Source organism: Staurois parvus, unplaced genomic scaffold (genome assembly GCF_062004578.1).
Source record: "Staurois parvus isolate SC_StPar_1 unplaced genomic scaffold, SC_StPar_1.0 ptg000404l, whole genome shotgun sequence".
NCBI lineage: Eukaryota > Metazoa > Chordata > Amphibia > Anura > Ranidae > Staurois > Staurois parvus.
In genome coordinates this window covers 52,659-78,057 of record NW_028318200.1, presented here as the reverse complement: position 1 = coordinate 78,057, position 25,399 = coordinate 52,659, and the positions used below count along the sequence as shown (strand labels likewise).

The 25,399-nt window shown below is 40.2% G+C and overlaps 1 protein-coding gene across 2 annotated transcripts in view; it reads left to right on the top strand.

The window, feature by feature from the left end:
• Nucleotides 1–25,399, top strand: part of LOC149455083 (BICD family-like cargo adapter 1) — a 136,754-nt gene that overhangs the window by 93,773 nt on the left and 17,582 nt on the right. Inside the window, exons 7-10 of one of the 2 annotated variants that reach the window (XR_016314102.1) lie at nucleotides 8,939–9,082; nucleotides 17,347–17,477; nucleotides 18,594–18,714; nucleotides 23,135–23,243. Coding sequence is in view for 1 of the 2 variants with exons in the window: in XM_089686649.1 (XP_089542775.1) it covers nucleotides 8,939–9,082; nucleotides 17,347–17,477; nucleotides 18,594–18,714 (396 nt within the window). In the remaining variant the exon portion in view is untranslated. The remainder of the gene's footprint in view (nucleotides 1–8,938; nucleotides 9,083–17,346; nucleotides 17,478–18,593; nucleotides 18,715–23,134; nucleotides 23,244–25,399) is intronic. The other variant, XM_089686649.1, reaches the window with a different exon arrangement.

Here is a 25,399-nt window from a genome sequence, read left to right as displayed (position 1 = left end):
ATCAGCTTTTATTTTTTTATGTAAAACCTTTATTTCAAAAGAAATAAAACTGTTGCTGCAACTGCAGTGTGAGCTGGAGTTTGGCTTTAGTTTGTTAGTGTTTATTAATCTGCTAGTTCATCTAACACGTCCCTCCCCCCGCACTGACAATGCTACTGTTCAAAGGTGCCAACTGTGCTCATTCATCCAGAGTGGGGGCACTCTAATAAAGGAGGTGTGTTACTGGCCAGATCACCAGGTAAAAACAGAAGGGGAAAAAAGTAAAAAAAACAAATACAGCCATCTATTTATTGGTAAACTGCAATATATAACATTTTTGGTTTTGGGTTTAATGCTGCTTTAATAAAAGTACATCTGTATCTGTAGTACATCTGCCCCTCTAACTTACCCACATGGCCCTCACCAGCAGTTCCCAGTTGTCAAAGGGCAGTCAGGAGTTGTTGCTGTGTAAATACAGCAGCTGTAGTAGCTGTTGCTTTGAAAAAATGGACCGTCTGACACAGTGTTTATGTACACTGTTCAGCCATGAGATTTAGACATACAAAGTAAAATTGTTACTTTTGTATCTACTCTGTTTCATTCATTTAAAGATCAAAAGGATGAGCTTTATTCTGAATATGTTGTCAGTTAGGGCTCGTTTATAGTTGCAGTTTGGGTTGAGCACATGCTGCGGTCGTGGTACTTTGTGCCCATGGCAAAAATTATCGCTCTTGTCCAGTTCAGGAGGCAGTACCACCACCAAAAGAGTCCCATTCAAGTGAATGGGGATGCAGCTTGTTGGTGTGGCATTTACGGAATTAAAACAGCAGAGAAGGAGTCATATCACATCCTCACCATCTGTCGAATGTCTTTGAAATTTGATCTGAATGCGGATCGCTTTTCAGAGACGTGACAGTATAAACACAAGTCTAATCTTTGCCTTTAAAGTAGTTGTGACGTTCGTTTATCTATACACGTTTTTGAGTACATATAAACTGTATATGCTTCTTTTAAATTCATATGTATATTTTTTCAAAATGACCACGTGATCGCTGTTCATGCATGAGTGAGCAGAGCCACCACAGTGCAGCTTCACAAAGAGGAGGAGGAGGCGGATCGGCTGGCCAAGAAGCCACCATCAATCAAAGGAGTAGGAATGGCTGGGGAGTATGTACAGAGAGGGGCACATATCATTGCAGCTTCACAAAGAAGAGGATGAGGTTCGGTTGGCCGGGAAGCTGCCATCAATCAAAGGAGGAGGGATGGGCAGGTGGAGTGAGTTTAAACTGACCACAGAAGATACAGACATGCTGATCACTTGCACAATGTGCCTATATCTAGCAGCAGAATAACAGGGAACGTAAACTAACAAGCTAGCATGGATCACGTGACATGCTTAGCTTGGCAAGCTAGGGAACAGGCAGGACCAAACAGGAAATAGAGAAGCACTTTCGGCACAAATTTTAAAAAGCTCATAGGAACCCCTTATAGAAACAGAAGAATGCTTATTTATTTTTGAAGTTACAAATACTTTAAGCAACCTCACGAAAGTAAAAAAAAGTAAAAAAAAAAACGTATTCCTGTTTAACCCCTTATTACCCCTTAATTTACCTTAATCAGCCCTAATTAACACCGTCTTCCCATTTTATAATTTATTATTTTATTTTCATGATAACTTTCAATGCTTTGTACCAGAAAACATATGCTGCCTCAGCCAGTCAGGAGTGAGAGTCCCCGGAAAACCGAGGCTCTCGTTGGCATCGCTGGATCGCGAGGGGGCTCAGGTAAGTGTTGGGGGGGTTGCTACACACAGAAGGGATGGCTCACATTGTTCGACTAGTATGTTCCACTTCCTACTACCTCTGTAGGACCTCAGTCTGGTGTTGTCAGTCCATAAGAGGCCACCATTTGAACCTATTTGGGATATTTCTCTCCATCTCCTGTCATGCCAGGTTCCTTTCTTGTGGCTTTCGCCTACATTAAGTTTGTCTGAGCTTGCAGCTTTGTCCTGTAGGAGACTTTTTCCTGTACCTCACCAGGACAAGTTTGTTTGGAGACCATGAAACTCCTTCCTGTCTAAGTCGCTTTAAGCATGTCATTTAAATCAGTGCTGCTTTTGATATGCCCAGCTCCAAAACATCCTTGGTTCCCAAGTCTGTCAGGCAGCCATCTAGTCTTCTGCTCATATAGTCATTAAGTTTTACCAGGTGGATGTTTGAGGCTCGGTAGACGTCAGCTTCAGTCGGAAAGTCCATCAAGCGGCCTTCTTGTTTTCTCTTCTAATTATGTTAAGAGGTATATTTCTATTGGGCTTGTTAGCTGTTGTTTGATGTTGCCTGCCTCTCGTGGGATTGTTTTTGGAACACCCACTAGTTCAAGAATTACCTCCTCCTGTGTTCTGTAATGAACACGATTTTTACTTGCCTTTAAAATCCTATTCTTGATGTACATCACAAACATATTTTTTCGCTTTTGATATTGTTTGCTGAAAAAACTGAGGCAATACTGGGAGTGGGAGCTTCTATGCTCAGTGATGTAAAACTTTGCTGTTAGCCAGTGTCCATTCACCTGAATGTGAGGCATAACCCAGTAGTCTGGGTTAACTTTTCTGTGTCCTGTGATGTACTCCAAGAAAAGGATTTTATAAGTAAGTAAAAAAATCTATTTTTTTTCCTAACAGTGTAAGCAGTAAACAATCTTATTTAAAACTAAATTAAACTCCTGCGCCACCTAGTGAATAAATAAATATGTGACTAATAGTGAAATGGAGAAGCTGCTGCTTAACATAAATAGAATCAATGCTGCACAGCACATACATAAACATCATATGACATCAAATGTCTTTCTTGAAGCAAAGTTTTCAAAATGATTATGTCATCATCACCAAACATTCTTTCAACTGATGTAATAAGAAAAGTGTTGAAAATCTCAATATAAACTGGTGCATTTATTGAAGATTTAATGACTGTCATCTCCCCCGTACCATTACCTGACATGCCATATTATCAATGATTATGGAAATTTGCATGTTTTCTTCAGGCAGTCATCTTTATACATTTCATTGGAACGACACCAAAGAAAAGTTCCAGCATCATCACCCTGCCCAATGCGATTTGTGATTCATCACTGAATATCACTTTCATCCAGTCATCCATAGTCCATAATTGCTTTTCTTTAGCCCACTGTAACCTTGTTTTTTTCTGTTTAAGTGTGAATGATGGTTTTCGTTTGGCTATTCTGTATGTAAACCCAGTTTCCTTTAGGCGATGTCTTACGGTTCGGTCAGACATTGACTCCAGTTTCTGCCCATTTGTTCCTCATTTGTTTTGTTGTGCATTTTCTGTTTTCAAAGCATATTGCTTTAAGTTGTCTATCTTGACGTTTTGATGTCTTCCTTGGTCTACCAGTACGCTTCCCTTTTACATCCTTCCTATTTGATTTGTACTTGGTCCAGATTTTAGACAAACTGACTGGGAACAACCAACATCTTTTGCAACATTCTGTGATTTACCTTCTTGAAGAAGTTTTATAATCATCTTCTTTGTTTCAACTGACATCTCTCATGTTGAAGCCATGATTCATGTCAATCAGCTTGGTGCAACAGCTCACCAAGGTGTGCAATGACTCTTTTTTAACTGCAGACTAACTAGTAGATGTAATCTGATGCAGATGTTTATTTCATAATATTTTCCCCAGAATATTTTCTTTCTCTGCTTTATCTTCAAAAACAAGTGCAATTGACTACAATTTTCTTTCTTTTTAAATTTTTTAAGTGTTTCTTAACTACACTCTTACCGTGCTATAGTTGAATGACAGCTACAGTGTGGTTGTTCAGTTCTGGGAGGGCGTCATATGACTTCCCCCCAAAACACGCCCTCCCACGTGCCTCCAGCGGCGCACACCCGGTGATCTCCGTGATCGCTGTGTGTTACGGACACAGCTGATCACGTCATGAGGTAAAAGGCCAATCACAGCGGCCTTTTACCACGTGATCAGCTGTGTCCGCTGACACAGCAGATCATGAAGTAAATACAGTTGCTGGTTGTTGGCAGCACTTTCCTCATGCTGTCACAGCGTGAGGAAAATACTGCAGACAATCGGCAGCTGTCACCAAGCAGATCGGCACTGGTCATCAGTGTTGCCCAGCAGTGCCACCCACCTGTGCCCAGCAGTGCCGCCTAGCAGTGCCACCCATCAGTGCTGCCCAACAGTTGTGCCCATCAGTGCTGCCTGTCAGTGCCGTCAATCAGCGCCGCCCGTCAGTGATGCGCATCAGTGCCACTTATCACTGCCGCATCATCAGTGTCTCCTCATCAATGCCCACCAGTGCAGCCTGTCGGTGGCCATCAGTGCTGCCTATCCGTGCCACCTCATCAGTATCCATCAGAGCTGCCTATCATTGCCCATTTGTACTGCCTATCAGTGCAGCCTCATCAATGCACATCAGTGATGGAGAAACATTACCTGTTTTGTAATAGAAAAAAAGAAAAACTTTTTTATTTTTCAAATTTTTTGCTCTTTGTTTATAGTGCAAAAAATAAAACACACAGTGGTGATTAATTGGTTGCTGTCTAGCCACAGTGTTTTTACTGCAGTAGGGCAGCACCACTGCCCAGAATCACGTTTTTAAACATCTTTCTGCAAAACAGGTAGGTGCGCAACCGCCCTACCTGTGCCACTGATCATTACCCACCGGGTCCCGGTGATTACCGGCAATCACTGACAGGGAGCACGGCTGCAGTGTGTACACTGCAGCTCTGCTCCCTGTCAGTTCCGAGCACGCTGATCCTGAGAGAGGAGTTTATCTCTCTGGATCAGCGTGTTCCCGTGAAGCACACACCCCCGCCCCCTAGTAAAACACTCCCCTCACACAGTTAACCCTTTCATTGACTAAAAAAAGTTAACCCCTTCTTCCCCAGTGCATTAGTACAGTGTCAGTGTTTTTTTTTTGCACTGATCACTGTATTGGTGTCACTGGGGATGTCAGTTCCCCCCAGTGTCAGAATGTCCGCCGCAGTCCCGCCATAAGTCGCTGATCGCCGCCATTATTAGTATAAAAAAAAATTTAAAATCCAGTATCTATACTGCCATTTGTAAACGCTATAACTTTCACGTAAACCAATTAATTTACACGTATTGGGATTTTTTTTAGCAAAGACATGTCGCAGAATACATTTTGGCCAAAATTTATGACAAAATTTGATTTTTACATTTTTTTACTGGACATGTTTTATAGCAAAAAGTCCAAAATATTGTTTTTATCTCAAATTGTCAGCCTTTTTTTTTTTTATTTAATAGCGCAAAAAATAAAAAAACGCACAGGCGATCAAATACCACCGCAAGAAAGCTCAATTTGTGGGAAAAAAGGACGTAAATTTAATTTGGGTGCAGTGTTGCATGACCGCGCAATTGTCAGTTAAAGTAACGTAGCGACGCAACACAAACCGCTTCTGTAACCGCTTCTTGACCGTCCTATAGCAGAAATACTGCTACAGGGTAGCATGGGTGTACAAAATCACATATATACAGTCAGGTCCATAAATATTGGGACATCGACACAAAGTTTTTGGAAAATGACAAAAAAAAATTTTTTTTTTTTCACACGAAATTGTCACTTAAATGATTTACTGCTCACACATGCCATGGGTATATGTGGAATTACTCCCCAAAATACATTCTGCTACTTCTCCCAAGTATGGGGGTACCACATGTGAGAGACGTTTTGGCAGTCTAGCCAAGTACAGGACCCCAAAATCCAATAAGCACCTTCGGACTTTTAAAGGGCTTTATTTCCTCATTACACTTCCAGGCTACCTATCACAGTTTCGGAGGCCCTGAAATGCCAGGATAGCATTTAACCCCCCAAAATGACCCTTTTTTGGAAAGTAGACACCCCAAGGAATTTGATAAGAAGCATGGTACGTATTTTGCAGATCTCATTTGTTGGCACAAGTTTTTGGAAAATGAAGAAAAAAAACAAAAACATATTTTTTCTATTCTTTTTTTATATTTCAAAACCTTATGAGAAAAAATGAGATCTGCAAAATTCTCACCATGCCTTTTTTTAAATTCCTTGGGGTGTCTACTTTCCAGAAAGGGGTCATTTGGTGGAGTTTGGTGCTATCCTGGCATGTCAGGGCCTTCGAAACTGTGATAGGTAGTGAGGAAGTGTAATGAGGAAGTTACGCATCTTCAGGCTTTCAAAGTGGTCATTGGATTTCAGGCTCCTGTATGTGGCTAGGCTCCCAAAAAGTCTCACGAATGTGGTATCCCCATACTCAGTAGAAGTAGCAGAATGTATTTTCGGGTGTAATTCTACATATACCCATGGTTTGTGCAAGAAATAAATAATTTAAATGACAACTTTGTGTAAAAAAAAAATGTTTTTGTCATTTTCCAGAAACTTGTGGAAAAAAAATAAATCTTCCATGGACTCAATATGCCTCTCAGCAGATAGCTTAGGGTGTCTACTTTCCGAAAAGGGGTAATTTGAGGGTGTTTGTACAATCCTGGTATTTTAGCACCTCAAGAAATGTGATGGGCAGTCAGAAAGTAAAAGCTGTGTAAATTCCATTATCTATACCATAGTTTGTAGACGTTATAACTTTCACACAAAGAAATAAATATACACTTACTGGGATTTTTTTAACCAAAAACATGTAGCAGAATACATTTTGGCCTAAATTTATGACGAAATTTTAGTGTTTTTGGATATTTTTTATGACCGAAATGAGAAAATATTGTTTTTTTTAAAAAAATGTTTTTTCTTTAAAACTTTTTCACTTTATAGCGCCAAAAATAAAAAGCGCACAGGTGATCAAATACCACCAAAAGAAATCTCTTTTTGTGTGAAAAAAAAGACATAAATTTCATTTATGTACCATATTGCATGACCACGCAATTGTCCGTTAACCACTTGAGCTCCAGAGGATTTACCCCCCTTAATGACCAGGCCTCTTTTTGCTACTCGGCGCTGCAACTGATAATTGCGCGGTCATGCAATGCTGCACCCAAACGAAATTTACGTCCTTTTTTTCACACAAATAGAGCTTTCTTTCGGTGGTATTTGATCATCTGTGCGCTTTTTATTTTTCACGCTATAAACATAAAAAGGCCAAAAATTTTGAAGAAAAACAATATTTTTTACTTTCAGCTATAAAAAATATATAGTAAACTCAAAGTTGGTTGTAAATTTAGGCCAAAATGTATTCTGCTACATGTTTTTGGTAAAAAAAATCCCAATAAGTGTATATTGATTGCTTTGTGTGGATTTATAGTGTCTACAAACTATGGTATAAATACTGCAACTTACGCCATTTTTCTGCTATACAGCGCTGCGCTAGTTTAACGGACAATTGCGCGGTCATGCAATACAGTACATAAATGAAATTTACATCCTTTTTTCCCCCACAAATTGAGCTTTCTTTTGGTGGTATTTGATCGCCTGTGCGGTTTTTATTTTATAAAAAAAAAGGCTGACAAATTTGAGGAAAAAAAACAATATTTTGGACTTTTTGTTATAAAACATGTCCAGTAAAAAAAAAATGCAAAAATCAAATTTAGTCATAAACTTCTGCCAAAATGCATTCTGCGACATGTCTTTGCTAAAAAAAAAAAACCCAATAGGTGTAAATTAATTGGTTTACGTGAAAGTTATAGCGTTTACAAATGGCGGGAAAGATACTGGGAATTTTGGTTCTTTTTTTATACTAATAATGGCGGCGATCAGCGAATTATGGCGGCAATCAGGGACTTATGGCAGCGACCAGCGACTTATGGTGGGACTGCGGCGGACATTCTGACATTGGGGGGTACTGACTTGGGGTCACTGACATCCCCAAAAACACTAATACAGTGATCAGTGCAAAAAAAAAAAAAAAAACTGACACTGTACTAATGGCAATGGGGAGGAAGGGGTTAACTTTATTTTGCAGGGAAGGGTTATAGGAGTGAGGGAAGTGTTTTACTACGGGGTGGGGGTGTGTGCTGCAGGGGACAAGGCTGATTGAGAAATAGAAACTCTTCTTTCTCGATCAGCTCATCCTCGAGCTGACAGGGAAGTGACAGAGCACAGCTACTGCAGCTGTGCTGTCTGTCACTGTTTGCCGCCGAGCGGCTGTGACCTAGCAACTGACATCTGCGGCGGTGATCCGCGGGACAGATAGGGCGGCGGCGCGCCTCACGCGCGCCCCCTATTTGTTTACAAACACACGTCGTGGCAAGTGGTTAAATACCACCAAAAGAAAGCTCTATTTGTGTAAAGAAAATTATAAAAATTTCATATGGGTACAGTGTTGCATGACCGCGCAATTCTCATTCAAAGTGCGACAGCGCTGTAAGCTGAAAATTGGCCTGGGCGGAAATGGGGTAAAAGTGCCCGCTAGGCAAGTGGTTAAAGCCAGATGGTTGGAATGTTAAATGAAAATAGTTTTGAGGCTTGTCAGTGATTGTTTTTTTCTACACAATTAAACAATTGAATAAACATTTTCCAAGAGTGATGATTGCATTCCTTTTTCGTAAAAAATTGTTTCAGTTTGGTCTCCTACTCATGGCAGAACTCCCTGTAACATGTTTCACCCAGTTGGGGCCTAATCATATCCCATATACTGTATTTCATTGGTACAGCATTACTACACCTGTTTCTTTTTCATGAGTAATGTAGGTATCAGTCAATATCAATTTAATTAATTTAGAATAATATTAACAGGTGTTACTGTTTTTCATGGCTATAGAGATCTTTAATTCAAGGGGCAAATTCATCCACTCTGTAACAATATAATACACACCTGTGTTGAATCTGAGAAATCGTAAATTCATTTTGATATTCATGTTTATTGTGTTCTGGTTTGAAGGAGATAAGAATTAGAAGGTAGTGGGTTCCATATACTGTATGCATTGGACTTCAAGACATGTTCTTGTATGACTGTAGAGTGGTCAAGTTTCATATTTTTCTTAACAGAGTGCACGAAAATGTGAGGATGATGGCTTGGAAGAGCAGATCAAACGGACTAGTGAAGACTCCAAACAACTCAGAGAGCTATTACAGGGAGAGCAAGTGAGAATGAAGCAAACATTTGAGGAGCTTCAGCAACTTCATAAACAGGTAGAAAACCACCAAGTAATTTATAATAATTATAATAATTCTTATAATATATTATTATATATAATATAATATTATGATATCATGATAATAATTTCAATTGTGTTATTAATATTTGTATATGAAATCACATATGAGCAAAAAGAGATTTACACATAGAGGAGAAAATGTCTATTTAGGTATATTAGTTTGATTTAAAGGACCACTATACCTAGAATGGAAAAAATTTAAAAGAGAAGTGTGGCCATAGCCTTTTTGCTCTTACTTCTCTTCTGGGCCACAGGAGTGCACATACTTTTGCACTGTGACCCAGAATCGGCCAACTGCGGGAAATGATTCCCCTGAAGACATCACATGAACGAATGCATTGGAAGGAGCTACGATCTTGACGTCACTTCTGGCTGGTGGAGTGCACAGCCATTTTGACGAGAAAGTGAAGGTGTCATTGAATATTACCGAGGCTGTGTCGATATATGAACCTTGCAAATGCAACAGTTGTTTTTTGAGTTAATAAATTGAAATACACTCTTTCGGGTCTCCTCTTTGATCTCTTGAACCCAAGTGAGACTGGAAGTGGAAACGGTGGTGAGAAGGTACCCCCAGAGGAGTATGTGAGGAGGATGTCTGGTGGTAGGAAAGCATATGTAAAGCTCTACTGACCTTATTCAGCATAAGGGGTCAGCATTATTCGGTGAGTGCTACACACAAGGGGAGTAGTGAACAAGCGCAGGCACGTTCTGGTTGTTGTGGGTCACGTGTGGAGAAAATAAAGAACAGCAAACACAGATATTTGAGAGAGCACATTATTGGTTTGCACAGATGGACTGATCACAGCATTGTTTACAGCCCCAGCAGTTTTTTCTATATATTGGACTTTGGGAGGACAGTTATTCATGGTTTATTGTATTATTTTTTGTTTACACTGTGGATTGTTTAGAGCACTTATTACTGATACATTGGATATATCACTAGCACTTTATGCATTGGATTTAAAGGGACAGAAGGAGGATTTATAAATAATCTTAATATTTTTGGTTGTTGTTTATCGCTGCACCTAGTTATGTTTATGTTAATTTGCACTATCTCCCTTGGGGAGTATAGGAGGTGTGCAGCTGCATTGCATATAGTAGCCTTTTGAACATTATACCTTAGTGCAGAGTTCCTTATGATTGAATGTTAGGATGCATACTCTGTGATAGTCATCCTTATCCTTTGGTTTACTGCTTAAAGAGTCACTAAACCCTCCCCTAATAAACATCAGCATGTCATAAATATATAAAATTCCATCTCATGTATCACATATCTGCAAGAGTTTTTAAAAGTGTCCTTTATTACCTCACATTTTGCCCTTTACAGCTAACTTCGGAAGCGCAATTACCAAACTCCTGGTCTGAGGCTCAAATATTGTATATATCATTCTAGTCATGAGCACTGCAAGCCTCAGACTACATCTCCCAAAATGCATTGCCCCAGCATTCAGAAAATGCGCATGCCTTGGCATTCCCATTTACATTGCTGGTACCTCATACAAGGGCAGTGCTGTAAAAGAAGCAGTTTGCTGACACAATTGACATAGGAGGAGGTTTTACATGCTGGCACTGACTGTTTTGGCATGTAGCGTTGTAGTGCAGTACATGAATATGATCCTTGGGCGCTAGATGTACAGATGTACAGGAGGAGCAAAAAGGGTAGTGGAACCACCCTCAAAATGGAAGTATTAGGCCCATACATTTGATGTAAGAAAATCATCACATAAGAATATTTGAGGATAACCTCAGTTACATACAGTATCTCTGTGCAGCATACTGTAATGTAAATGATATTTGTTAATGCATGGGTTTAGTGTCACCTTAATAGGTTGATAAACTGGAAGAAATATGCCACTTGAAAGCTTTTGCTTCAATATCAGCATTCTTATTCTAGGTATGTTCCAGAATTGCTCATTTAAAACCCAGTAAGCAATGGCAGCTCCCTATTTCGGTTTTAAAACATGACATGATATTTCTAAAGGAAGTGCACAGACAAATCTAAATGAAAAAAAAATGACTAAAAACAATATAAACTTAAAATAATAAAATAAACCAATAAAATATAAACAATCCAAAGTAAAGATCACTATGCAGTTACAGCTACGATTGACTACACAGATTTCAACAGTATGTCAGTAGATTGATACAACGCTCAAAGAACTTGTGAAATCCAGTTATGTGCCACACAGCAGACCACAGTTAAAGCAGTGTCAGTAAAGGTTTGTGCTCACTCCACCATTGTGGACTCTTCTGACTGCCACAGCCAATACTCAGTTATACAGAAAAACAGATGCAGTAACGTGTTTTTAGTTGCTTTTATGCTCATTTTCTACTTGTATGTTTTTTTTTCAGTCATTATGCAATGAAAAAGAAACCAATACAATGGAATTTTGTTTGATGCAAATGTGCTAAGAATATAAAATGCTTCACAATGCATGCATTTTTTTTTACTTTACTATTCATTTTGGTGGCAATTCTTAATGCACTTAAATGCACAAAAATGCAGCATATTTTATAGAAGTCGTAAGGCTGCAGCCAGAAATGCATCCTATCCACGTAGTAATAAATAGAATTTTTACAATAACAGCATTTCTTGGTGTGAATGGACCCTCTAAGACTGTCACTAACCTATGGTGGGTGATCTTCACATAGGAGATAGATATTATAGCGCGCAAAATAGCTTAAAGTGGTTCTAAAGCCAAAACTATTTTACCTTTGCATTCCCTGAATTATGGTAAAAAAAACCTTTTACAGCTTTTCATCCTCCCCCGCCTCCCAAATACCTTATTCAATCCAGCTCTGTGCATGGCTGGATCCCTTTTCTCCTCTCTTCCTCTTCACACAGAGAATCGAGCAGCAGTAGGAGCCATTGGCTCCTGCTGCTGTCAGTCAAATGCTGTGAGGAAGAAGTGGGGGCAGGGCTATGCTGTGGTATGTGTGTCTATGGGAACAAGCACACACATGAGCCTCCATAGGAAGCTGCTTTCTATGGGGGCACACGGAGAAGATGAGGAGCCAAGATCGCCAGAGGGGGACCCCAGAAGAGGAGGTTCAGGGCTGCTGTCTGCAAGGAGAATATAACGTGTTTATTATTTTAATTAAAAAAAATGCCTTTAGTAACACTGTAACCTTTCTTTGCTAGGTCCATATGTTGTACAGACCTGACAGTGGGGTGTTTTACACACACTCCCGGTGGCTGTGTATATATCTGACAAGCAGACCACTGCCTGTCAGATTGAAGCATTCTGGTGGCTGCGCTGCTGCTTTTTTTTCTTTTTTCATAAGTGATCACATGAGCTCTGTTCTCAGCTTCTTATGATAATTGGGGGGGGGGGAACGGGGGGCTGCCATCAGCAGCTTGAAAGGAGAATAGACAGTCTAGTGTAAAATGTAGAAATGCATAGACAGAGGGGATGTGTCAGCAAGGGGCAGAGAAACCAGCAGTACACTGATCTTCCTATGTGAGGGCATGTCAGCACAAGTCTGACCTTTGGATTACAGGCAGGCTTTACTCCCAAGTAGGATGCAAAGAAATAAACTGACCACACTGGGATGGAAGCGCTTCCATATCTTGGCGTGGTCAGTTTGAAATAGGAAAGCAGAGGGACTGGCAGGATCATAAGGTATTTCACACAAAGTAAGCAATGCAAAGAGAACAGGATACTTTATAATATGAGTACATGGTAACATTGTTCCATTTCAGACATATGAAATGTTGGAGTAACATACAGTTTAATTGTCAAGCCACACTAATGAACATGAACCCAGACCAGCATGATGATGTACCCCCAGGGAGTGTATATATTATAGCATGGGCTCACAGGAAGTGGGTGGAAAGAAGATTGGTGTCATTCATCCCAGAAGAAGATTCACAGTGCAGGACAAAGTATGTGCAGAGTGCTAAATATTTGGGTGAAAGCAGTGTTTTTTAGACATTTGTTATAGATATTAGGTAAGGCAGCATTTATTAAATCTGGTGTTGGGCTTTAAGTATAACTGTTGGCTTAATAGCAAGGTAGCTGACATTTTAGAGGAAAAGGTCAGAAATAACAGCTTCTTCATTTCTTTCTTGACAGATTTACTTTAATGAAGAGCTACTGTAACCAATTTTAAACCTAGTCTCACAAAGTAGTGTCTTCATTTGAAGACCTAGAATAGTAGAACCAAGTAATGAGGACGTCTCTTAAATAAACATGTTCAAAAAACAGACCACATCCAGTGATTTGGATATCATTCGCATATCCTTGGATGTTGATTAGTTTATATAGCAATTAAATGGTTACTAAACCCAGGACCCTGCATTCACTTTATCTGGTCTCCCACAGTACACAGAACATGGAAGTGCAATTATTTTAGTAAATACCTTTTCTCATCAGCAGTTAGAGCTGTCTTGTGACTTCTATCAGTGTCCAACAGAGCACATGTTAAAGCTTGTAGGAGGAGTTTTAATTCTGCTCTAGGAGGATTCAAAACCCCTGACTTCTGTCTGGACAGTGCTGATTGGCCCTATGCTGATCACATGCACTCTCCCAAGAAAAATAAAAAACCTCTCTAGCAATACACAGCAAACTGAGCATGTGCAGACTGACTCCACACGATATGTCTTATCAGGCGATAAGAGGGGGACACTGGAAAAAAGGGAGGATCAGAGAAGTCAGGATCAAACAGCCTTTTTATGCAATGCAGAGGATTAACCCTTAGGTTCCACAGTGAGTATAACAAGCATGCTTTACTGCACATACAGACTGATTTTACTGTTGTGGGTTTAGTAACACTTTAATTTTCATCAGATGATATTGATCTATAATAACAGAAGTAATAGCAGTAGAGTTAGAAGCTGTAGCTGTAGTACAGATGTCATAATGGCTGTTTTTAATAATTTTTGGCCCTGTATTCTATGAAAAGAATATACAGTGTGTGTGTATATATATATATATATATATATATAGTGGGGATCGAAAGTTTGGGCACCCCAGCTAAAAATTTGTATTAATGTGCATAAAGGAGCCAAGGAAAGATGGAAAAATCTCCAAAAGGCATCAAATTACAGATTAGACATTCTTATAATATGTCAACAAAAGTTAGATTTTATTTCCATCATTTACACTTTCAAAATAACAGAAAACAAAAAAATGGCGTCTGCAAAAGTTTGGGCACCCTGCAGAGTTAATATCTTGTACTGCCCCCTTTGGCAAGTATCACAGCTTGTAAACGCTTTTTGTAGCCAGCCAAGAGTCTTTCAATTCTTGTTTGAGGTATCTTTGCCCATTCTTCCTTACAAAAGTCTTCCAGTTCTTTGAGATATCTGGGCTGTCTGTCACGCACTGCTCTTTTAAGGTCTATCCATAGATTTTCAATTATGTTGAGGTCAGGAGATTGTGAAGGCCATGGCAAAACCTTCAGTTTACGCCTCTTGATGTAATCCCCCGTGGATTTCGAGGTGTTTTTAGGATCATTATCCATTTGTAGAAGCCATCCTCTCTTTAACTTCAGCTTTTTCACAGATGGCATCAAGTTACCATCCAAAATTTGCTGACATTTTATTGAATCCATTTTTCTTTCTACTTGTGAGATGTTCCCTGTGCCACTGGTTGTAACACAACCCCAAAGCATGATTGATCCAACCCCATGCTTAACAGTTGGACAGAGGTTCTTTTCATTAAATTCTGTGCCCCTTCTTCTCCAAACGTACCTTTGCTCATTCCGGCCAAAAAGTTCAATTTTAACCTCATCGGTCCACAGAACTTGTTTCCAAAATGCATCAGGCTTGTCTATATGTTCATTTGCAAAGTTCAAACAATGATTTTTGTGGTGAGGACGTAGAAGAGGTTTTCTTCTGATGACTCTTCTATGAAGACTATATTTGTACAAGTATCTCTTTATAGTGGAATAGTGTACCACAACTCCAGTGTCTGCCAGATCTTTCTGGAGGGATCGTGCAGTCAAACGTGGGTTTTGAATTGTTTTTCTCACAATCCTGCGAGCTGTTCTGTCTGATATTTTTCTTGGCCTTCCAGATCTTGCTTTAACTTCCACTGTTCCTGATGACTGCCATTTCTTAATTACATTTCGAACAGAGGATATTGACATCTGAAAATGCTTTGCTATCTTCTTATAGCCTTCTCCAGCTTTGTGAGAGTCAACTATTTTCAGTTTCAGTTTTCTAGACAACTGCTTAGAAGAACCCATGGTGCTGATTGTTGGGGCAAGGTCAGATGAGTCTGGGCATTTAAAACCTTTGAGATTGACATCACCTGGTCTTCCCAGACGATGACTGAGAACAATCCATGACACTGGCAGGTCTCAGCTTGGCAAAGGGAGCAGTGCATGCTATAAATTCTGCAGGGTGCCCAAACTTTTGCAGACGCCATTTTTTAGCTTTCTGTTATTTTGAAAGTGTAAATGATGGAAATAAAATCTAACTTTTGTTGACATATTATAAGAATGTTTAATCTGTAATTTGATGCCTTTTGGAGATTTTTCCATCTTTCCTTGGCTTCTTTATGCACATTAATACAAATTTTTAGCTGGGGTGCCCAAACTTTCGATCCCCACTGTATATATATGTACAGTGGGGTAAAAAAGTATTTAGTCAGCCACCAATTGTGCAAGTTCTCCCACTTAAAAAGATGAGAGAGACCTGTAATTGGCATCATAGGTAGACCTCAACTATGAGAGACAAAATGAGAAAAAAAATCCAGACAATCACATTGGCTGATTTGGAAATAATTTATTTGCAAATTATGGTGGAAAATAAGCATTTGGTCACCTACAAACAAGCAAGATTTCTGGCTCTCACAGACCTGTACCTTTTTCTTTAAGAGGCTCCTCTGTCCTGCACTCATTACCTGTATCAATGGCACCTGTTTGAACTTGTTATCAGTATAAAAGACACCTGTCCACAACCTCAAACAGTCACACTCCAAACGCCACTATGGTGAAGACCAAAGAGCTGTCAAAGGACACCAGAAACAAAATTGTAGACCTGCACCAGGCTGGGAAGACTGAATCTGCAATAGGCAAGCAGCTTGGTGTGAACAAATCAACTGTGGGAGCAATAATTAGAAAATGGAAGACATACAAGACTACTGATAATCTCCCTCGATCTGGGGCTCCACGCAAGATCTCACCCCGTGGAGTCAAAATGATCAAAAGAATGGTGAGCAAAAATCCCAGGACCACACGGGGGGACCTAGTGAATGACCTGCAGAGAGCTGGGACCAACGTAACAAAGGCTACCATCAGCAACACACTACGCCGCCAGGGACTCAGATCCTGCAGTGTCAGACGTGTCCCCCTGCTTTAAGCCAGTACATGTCCGGGCCCGTCTGAAGTTTGCTAGAGAGCATTTGGATGATCCAGAAGAGGATTGGGAGAATATCATATGGTCAGATGAAACCAAAATAGAACTGTTTGGTAGAAACACAACTCGTCGTGTTTGGAGGAGAGAGAATGCTGAGTTGCATCCAAAGAACACCATACCTACTGTGAAGCATGGGGGTGGCAACATCATGCTTTGGGGCTGTTTCTCCACAAAGGGACCAGGACGACTGATCCATGTACAGGACAGAATGAATGGGGCCATGTATCGTGAGATTTTGAGTGCAAACCTCCTTCCATCAGCAAGGGCATTGAAGATGAAACGTGGCTGGGTCTTCCAACATGACAATGATCCCAAACATACTGCCCGGGCAACGAAGGAGTGGCTTCATAAGAAGCATTTCAAGGTCCTGGAGTGGCCTAGCCAGTCTCCAGATCTCAACCCCATAGAAAACCTTTGGAGTGAGTTGAAAGTCCGTGTTGCCCAGCAACAGCCCCAAAACATCACTGCTCTAGAGGAGATCTGCATGGAGGAATGGGCCAACATACCAGCAAGAGTGTGTGCCAACCTTGTGAAGACTTACAGGAAACGTTTGACCTCTGTCATTGCCAACAAAGGATATATAACAAAGTATTGAGATGAACTTTTGATATTGACCAAATACTTATTTTCCACCATAATTTGCAAATAAATTCTTTCCAAATCAGCCAATGTGATTGTCTGGATTTGTTTTCTCATTTTGTCTCTCATAGTTGAGGTCTACCTATGATGCCAATTACAGGCCTCTCTCATCTTTTTAAGTGGGAGAACTTGCACAATTGGTGGCTGACTAAATACTTTTTTGCCCCACTGTATATATATATAAAATTATTATTAACGGTTGTATTTCTAATGCCAAAATGCTGTTTTATATTCAGGTAACTCTACTGAGTGTTGAAATGACTGCACTGAAAGAGGAGCGGGACCACCTCTTGGAACTGACCCAGAATAATGATATGCACGAACAGCTACTGAAGGCCATAAAGGACCGAGATGAGGCTATTGCCAAGTAATAACAATTTGAATGCTAAGTAAAAATTATGACACTTCGCTAAATTTCTTCATATGCTCCAGTAGTTCCTGTTTATACTAGGTTGTGTTCTATACAGTTAACACAATCAGTGTAAAGAAATGTAAAAGGATCTGTTTATGACAGTTTGCTGCTGTATTCAGGTACATAGTTACTTTTGTTCATTTTCCCCTGCATAAAGAAACTGAATCCAAGAAAATTCTAAGGATTTTAAATTAGCGATGTCTACTCTAAACTTTGGAAATACCACTGGAACTACTCAGTCCACAATATAAAAGCTAGTCTATGTGGTACACATTTTGGAAGCAACCCTTGTATACCCTCTTTTCCCTCACAGTACACGGACCCTGGATATAGGTATCAACCCACTGAAAGCAAATAGGATATTATCACTGTTTAATATCATTTTAGTTAAAGTGCAACTAAAGTCAAAACAATTTTTTTTTCTATTTTTGGATGGAGTGGGGGGTTCCTGCTGGCTGTAGCCCTCCTTGAGATATTTACGTTCTCTATCCAAAATAGGGGGAAAAAAGGTTTCTGCTTCAGATATATTTTAAGATTTGTAAGGTAACAGCACATTATCACCAATGCTTACCTGTTCCACATTCACACAGATTTCTTTAGAAATTTTGTGTTATTCTGTATAGGTCAGTTTCATAAAATGCAATCCAGATGGGTTTTTTCCAGATTGTAAAGCTGACCATACACTGCAGGATCCAGCCGAATTTCAATCAGTGTGTTGCTGTCCCTGCTGGACAGAATTCAATAAATTGGATATCGACTGTTTAAGGGACATGCTGGAAAACTTTTATTGATTGGCAGCTCCAGCCAGTCAGCTGCAGCTGCTGATCAGTGTATTCCAACAGCTGCAGGAGCTGCTGTCAGAAAACAATGACCCAACAGGAGGAATTCCATCATACACCTCCTTTGTATGGATGGAGGAATTTTTTTTTCTCCTTTAAACCCGCTGGCTGATTGAAAAAAAAATCTAACAGTTTGTGGCCAGCTAAACACTAGATTTAGAATATTCCAAGCATTGAATATTTACTTTAGCCACTGTATATGACTAAATTTGTATAACAATTTCCTCTCCAGAAAGAATGCTGTGGAAATGGAACTGGCGAAGTGTAGAATTGACATGATGTCACTAAACACTCAGCTACTAGATGCCATTCAACAAAAGGTCAATTTGTCCCAGCAGTTGGAGGCATGGCAGGTGAGTAAACACACTATAGTTGTCTTTTAATGGAAAAAAAGAATATTCCTTAACTCAGATTCACAGAGTATGTTTTTTCATCAATACAAACATTAGCTTTATGAGAAAAGAACAGCACCATTAACATTTTTACGATGCAGTCCTTTTTATGATCAAATAACAACTTTCTTTGTGTAGATTTACATAGTGTTTTAAGGTATATAACATCTGGTACTTTTTTATTGTGAGATTTTGCGAATACCTCACACTTCTTGTTCTTGTGATGAGTGGCAGACGGGACAGGAAATGGGGGCACTCTTTTTGGGGGATGCAGGCAGCAATTAAAACCCAGTGGAGATTCCTAACTCTCTGGCTTGAGTTAGCCTTTAAAGGATAAGTTCACCTTTTATAACAGGTTGCATGTTATACCCATATTTAGACCGGCCCCCGCTCTCCGCTTTGATTGCAATGCTTTACAGGCTCCTGCAGACAAAAATAGTAAATGCACATTTTTTAATCTGCAAAAAAATGTGCATTTATTATTTTTTACTAAAAGGTGAGCTTATCCTTTAATGTAAATAACCCACCCTATCCAAAAGCAAATGGCTGGTATATTCTTAATAAAGAATACAATGGTAAACAAAGATTTTTTTTTTAAATGTTTTCAGCTATACCTTTCAATGGTTATGAAATAAAGAAAAATGGAGGGGAAGGTATGCATAGAGCATGTTTCAGAAGCAAAGTTTTCCAGTACTTCAAACAGATACTTATAATTCCAAGTCATAAATCCTGTAAAGAGTCTTCGTAAAACACTGTTAACTATATTTCCCCGGTTGCAAGATGATGCAGATCTGGGTTCGTTTTGTGGGTTAGGGGATGGAATCGGTCAGTTATGTAATTTTGGATTGTTACTATTGGAGGACTTTGTGTCCGCATTGCTTAGATATTTATATATATGTATATGGGATACATATTAGGACAAAGATGTGGGGGGAAGAGAGAAGAAAACATAAACAGAGGAGGGGAGAACTGGGTGGGTTTAGGTGTGGAGAAAGAGTCTGTCGGAGATGGGAGAGGGTTTTGGGGTATTAGGGGAGGGAGTGGGGGGGGGGGATTCTCTTCCACCATTGCTATGTGTAGACCAGGAGGATGAGAATTTAGGATGATAGTAGGTTGTAGAGTTTCTGTGAAGTCCAAAGATAGTCTATGTAGCCCAGATCTGAATGTAGGATGCTTCGTTATTTTCTTGTGCTGGGCAGTGTTCTATATGAGAGATAAAATCATCTGTGATTGTTGGGAGTTGGGAAGAACACGAATGGTATGGGATCACAGTATGTGCCACGATGAGGAAATGTCACAGGATATCCCCTTGGTGTTTGATAGATCCTGGTAGTATAGAAAGCAGGACGATGTGACAGAGATTTGAGACAGTAGTGTCTGTAGTCTTAATATATAGTATTAACGCTGTGTCTCAGAATTTTTTAATAGGGGGACAAGCAAATATGGAACTTGGTGCTTGGGTGATTGTGACATCTCCTGAGTTCTGAGACTGAGGGATATATGGTATGGAATGCAACTGTACCTATGGGTAAGGATTTTGAAGTTGGCCTCTTGGGCTTTGTTTGCTATGGAGAGTCAGTGTGTTAAGATAAAGGCTTTTTCCCAATCTTGAACAAAGGGAGATTCCCAGTTCTCCTGTCCATTGTTCATTATAGTGAGGGAGGGATGAATGGTGAAGTGAGGAGAATCAAGTATATTGAAGATAGGCTTTGAGTTAGGTGATAGTCCTGTAAAAGGGGGCTTTCAAATGGGGTTGGTGGGGAGGTGAAGTCCTGTTTGCCTAGAAGTGAAGATAAAAAAATCTGTTGGTATGCAAGCCATCATAGGGTAGATGGTTTAGCATTTTTTACGCCAATGATTTAAGGGTTGGATCAAAGTGCATTGTCTAGGTGTTCCATGGTTATAACATTTAGAAGGGAATGCTATAGGGCTAGACATTTTTGTGCAGGCTTAGGCCCCATTTGATGAATGTTTGGGGAAAGAAAGGCCAGTTAACCCTACCAAAATCCTTCTCGGTGTCGACAGATAAGAGGCATGAGGGATTGTTCTGAGAATTCTCCGCAAAGGTGGCTGGTGATTGGAACTGTTTGTGTTTGGTCTCTATGAACTGTAGTTTTGAAATGTCGTTCATTCTTTTTTGAGTTGGTCCCATGTTGTATGAGGGTCCCTCTGACTACGGTTTTTAATCCTTCCCCTTGGAAATGGAGAGTAGTTTAATTTATGTGATCAACTAAGAAATTGGCGATAGTAGTTTTTATTGTCTGGTGGCACATCAGGGTCTTCTAAGAGAGTATCGTTAAGGTGCCTTGAACACATTGAGCATGTTGCAGATGGTATTTCGAAAGTGAACATAATTGGTGAGTGGTCACACCACACTAATGAGAGAGTGGTAGGGTTCCAACCCAGAGCGTGGTGGCTGGTGATAAGTCAGTACAACTGTATGACTGGTGAGTGGCTGAATAGAAGGTATAATTTTAATCCTGGGGATGAAGAATCCACCAGACATCCACTAGCCTAAATAACTGTTTTTGAAAGGAGTTTAACTGGCTGAAAGAGATATTTGATCGATTTGAGGTAGTGTTCAAATGGAGTTCTAAGGCAATGTCAAAATCAATACTAAAGAGAATGGGGCTTTAGGTGAATTCTTGAAGAATGTGTAAATATTGGCTGGCTGTGCAGACCTGGTAATGATTATTAGATTATTATTAAAAATGTATCTTCCTTCTGGTTTTTTTTTTGTTGTTTAAAATGATTAGGTACATTTGTGTGTATAGCGATGGAGACCCCTTTTGCCTTGTGGAACTATTTAGAGTAGTAAGGGTTGTGACAGTGGGGGTGTGATCATTACAGAAGTGGGTTTCCTGAAAAAGGATTATCCTAACTTTCACCTTATGCATAGAGGAAAGGGTTTTGGCACTCTTAAACAAATTGTTGAGACCCTTGAGACTGTATGAATGAAATGTCAGAGGAAGTGGCGATGGTTTTACGGTAGACAAGACAATGATGTGGAAAATTTGGGGTTTGGTTTTCGGAGGGGAAGGGGTAGGTGAGGTGGAGTGGAGTGCAGTGGAGGCAGAGGGGGAAGAATTGAGTGTTCAGTAGTGAAGGAGAGAGGCAAAGAACAGAAAAGGTGGTAGGAGAGGTAACTCTCACAGAACCAGATCCTAGCCTGGTTCACAAGATTGTATAGTAATATAAATCCAGGACCCAACTGGGGGGCTGAACAACCTATTGGGGGAAGGGGGAGGGGGGCTAGTTGGAAGCCTAGGCAGGTAGAGAGCAGGGCTGCACCCGGGGAAATACAGTGTATGGTAATATTAAGTCAGCAGCCCTGTTTATCAAACAAGTTTGAGGAGCACCTTAATTAAAACTTAAGGCAGGGAATTCAAACTGTCTTAATCTAATAACATATGCAGACTGATTGTAACATTTAAAGAAGAGGGGTCTTTCTCCAAGGGGTAAGGATCATTTAAGTTACCTTGGGCAACAGAACCCTTTATAAACACATTGGGGTTGTTTACTAAAACCGCATGGTGCAGAATCTGATGCAGCTCTGCAAAGAAACCAGTCAGCTTCCAGGTTTTATTGCCAAAGTGTAAGTGAACAAGCTGAAGTTAGAAGCCGATTGGCTACCATGCATAGCTGCAACAAATTCTGAGTGCACCATTTTTAGTAAATCTACCCCAGTCATGAGTCATGAGATCATGAGAACATTATTGAATAGCACCCTCAAATCAGTGTCAAATGAGATGGCATCTGAGGGTAGACAATGCCAGAAGCCGACAAAAAACAAAGATTTTATATTTTACCATTAGCTTTAAACATTATCATGTTTAAAGCGGAACTCCAGGCACATCAAATTTCATTTGTTTAAATTTACTCCTCAGTGCCCACAGAGAACCCACTTTGTGTGCACAAAATACATTCGTAAAGTTTATAAAAGCAGCAGTGATATCATCACTATGCTGTATATAGCGTGTGCAGAGAGCAGAGCTGTGGAGGCACCCACTACAGGCTGCCTGCAGAAAACAATAGGAGGAAATGGAGATAAGACCATTCACCTTGTACAAGAAGAGAGCAGCAGTGACCGGTCTGTATTACAGGAAGCTCCCACACATAGGCAATGTTTTACACCAGAGTAATGCCCAGATCTAGAAGAATTACACAAAGCACACCAAGATTCAAGAACACAAATGGCTCATATATTTAGATAATATTGGCTTATCCTGGAGTTCGGCTTTAAAATAAAAAATCAAACAAGTAAAAGGAAATCATTGAAGTAGTAGTAAGTGGCCTTGTTTTTATCATGTCTATTATTAATACATACTGTGCTGGATCCAGTCTATTAGTTCTTCACATGTCTCTTGTCTCTGGGCTCTAGTTTGCTTCCTCAGGGCTTTTCACTATATGGCTCCTTTGGTTTCTGATCTAATGGCCTTTATCAGTTCCTGTACCGACAACTTTAGTCATACACCCTTCCTGCCTTAGAGGTGAGATCACCGGTCACTGTATTGATGTACCTGGCTTCTCCATCACATCAGCCTTTCATTCTCAATGTAATTTAGTTCATATTCATTAATGACCATCCATCTGCTGTGCCCATTTTCAATGTCATTTGCTTGCCTTATAGTATTTCCACTCAATACTGTGGTTATTCTGTGCACTGATGTGAGGGACATACACTGTTTTTAGTCTTCATCCTTGCAATTTCAGCTATTTCCCCTTTGCAGGTCAGGTTGGCATTAGTCCTCAGATGGTGGACAAGATTAAGAACTTTGCATGCTTGCAGTTTTTATTTTAACTGCAAATTTATTTTAAAACTACCTAATGAGCCTAAAATCATAATAGCAACTGTGTGGATAATATATATATATATTTATTTATTAGGAGTCAAATCAAATTTACCAAATTTCCAAAGTCAAAGCCTCCAGTATGTACAGTCTATGTAATGTAAATTCCTTTTCAATAGGGTGGCAGGCTTTGGACTAGTGTGGATGGCATCAGTTTGAGAAGCTTCGAAGATCAATCAGAATACATCTGACCTGTAGTTGACCATCTTAAGATCTGCATTTGACCTTCATTCTATTGATTTAATGGAAACTGCAGCTTCAGGGCTTTTGTCAACTGTAAGGTGGGTTTGCATTTATTTAGACTTTTATGGAAACCCATTTGATTAAAAAAAAAGCCTTTCAACAAAGGCCCTAAATCTGCAGTTTCCATTCAAATATTCCCAGTGATCCATCCAGGAATGATATTGCACAGGCACTTCCTGTTACAGTGGGGCAAAAAAGTATTTAGTCAGCCACCAATTGTGCAAGTTCTCCCACTTAAAAAGATGAGAGAGGCCTGTAATTGGCATCATAGGTAGACCTCAACTATGAGAGACGAAATGAGAAAAAAAATCCAGACAATCACATTGGCTGATTTGGAAAGAATTTATTTGCAAATTATGGTGGAAAATAAGTATTTGGTCAATATCAAAAGTTCATCTCAATACTTTGTTATATATCCTTTGTTGGCAATGACAGAGGTCAAATGTTTCCTGTAAGTCTTCAAGGGGTTGGCACACACTGTTGCTGGAATGTTGGCCCATTCCTCCATGCAGATCTCCTCTAGAGCAGTGATGTTTTGGGGCTGTCGCTGGGCAATACAGACTTTCAACTCCCTCCAAAGGTTTTCTATGGGGTTGAGATCTGGAGACTGGCTAGGCCACTCCAGGACCTTGAAATGCTTCTTACGAAGCCACTCCTTCGTTGCCCGGGCGGTATGTTTGGGATCATTGTCATGTTGGAAGACCCAGCCACGTTTCATCTTCAATGCCCTTGCTGATGGAAGGAGGTTTGCACTCAAAATTTTACAATACATGGCCCCATTCATACTGTCCTGTGCATGGATCAGTCGTCCTGGTTCCTTTGCGGAGAAACAGCCCCAAAGCATGATGTTGCCACCCCCATGCTTCACAGTAGGTATGATGTTCTTTAGAGGAGAGAGAATGCTGAGTTGCATCCAAACACAACGAGTTGTGTTTCTACCAAACAGTTCTATTTTGGTTTCATCTGACCATATGACATTCTCCCAATCCTCTTCTGGATCATCCAAATGCTCTCTAGCAAACTTCAGACGGGCCCGGACATGTACTGGCTTAAGCAGGGGGACACGTCTGGCACTGCAGAATCTGAGTCCCTGGAGGCGTAGTGTGTTACTGATGGTAGCCTTTGTTATGTTTGTCCCAGCTCTCTGCAGGTCATTCACTAGGTCCCCCCGTGTGGTCCTGGGATTTTTGCTCACCGTTCTTGTGATCATTTTGACCCTACGGGGTAAGATCTTGCGTGCAGCCCCAGATCGAGGGAGATTATCAGTGGTCTTGTATGTCTTCCATTTTCTAATTATTGCTCTCACAGTTGATTTGTTCACACCAAGCTGCTTGCCTATTGCAGATTCAGTCTTCCCAGCCTGGTGCAGGTCTACAATTTTGTTTCTGGTGTCCCTCGACAGCTCTTTGGTCTTCACCATAGTGGAGTTTGGAGTGTGACTGTTTGAGGTTGTGGACAGGTGTCTTTTATACTGATAACAAGTTCAAACAGGTGCCATTGATACAGGTAATGAGTGCAGGACAGAGGAGCCTCTTAAAGTAGAAGGTACAGGT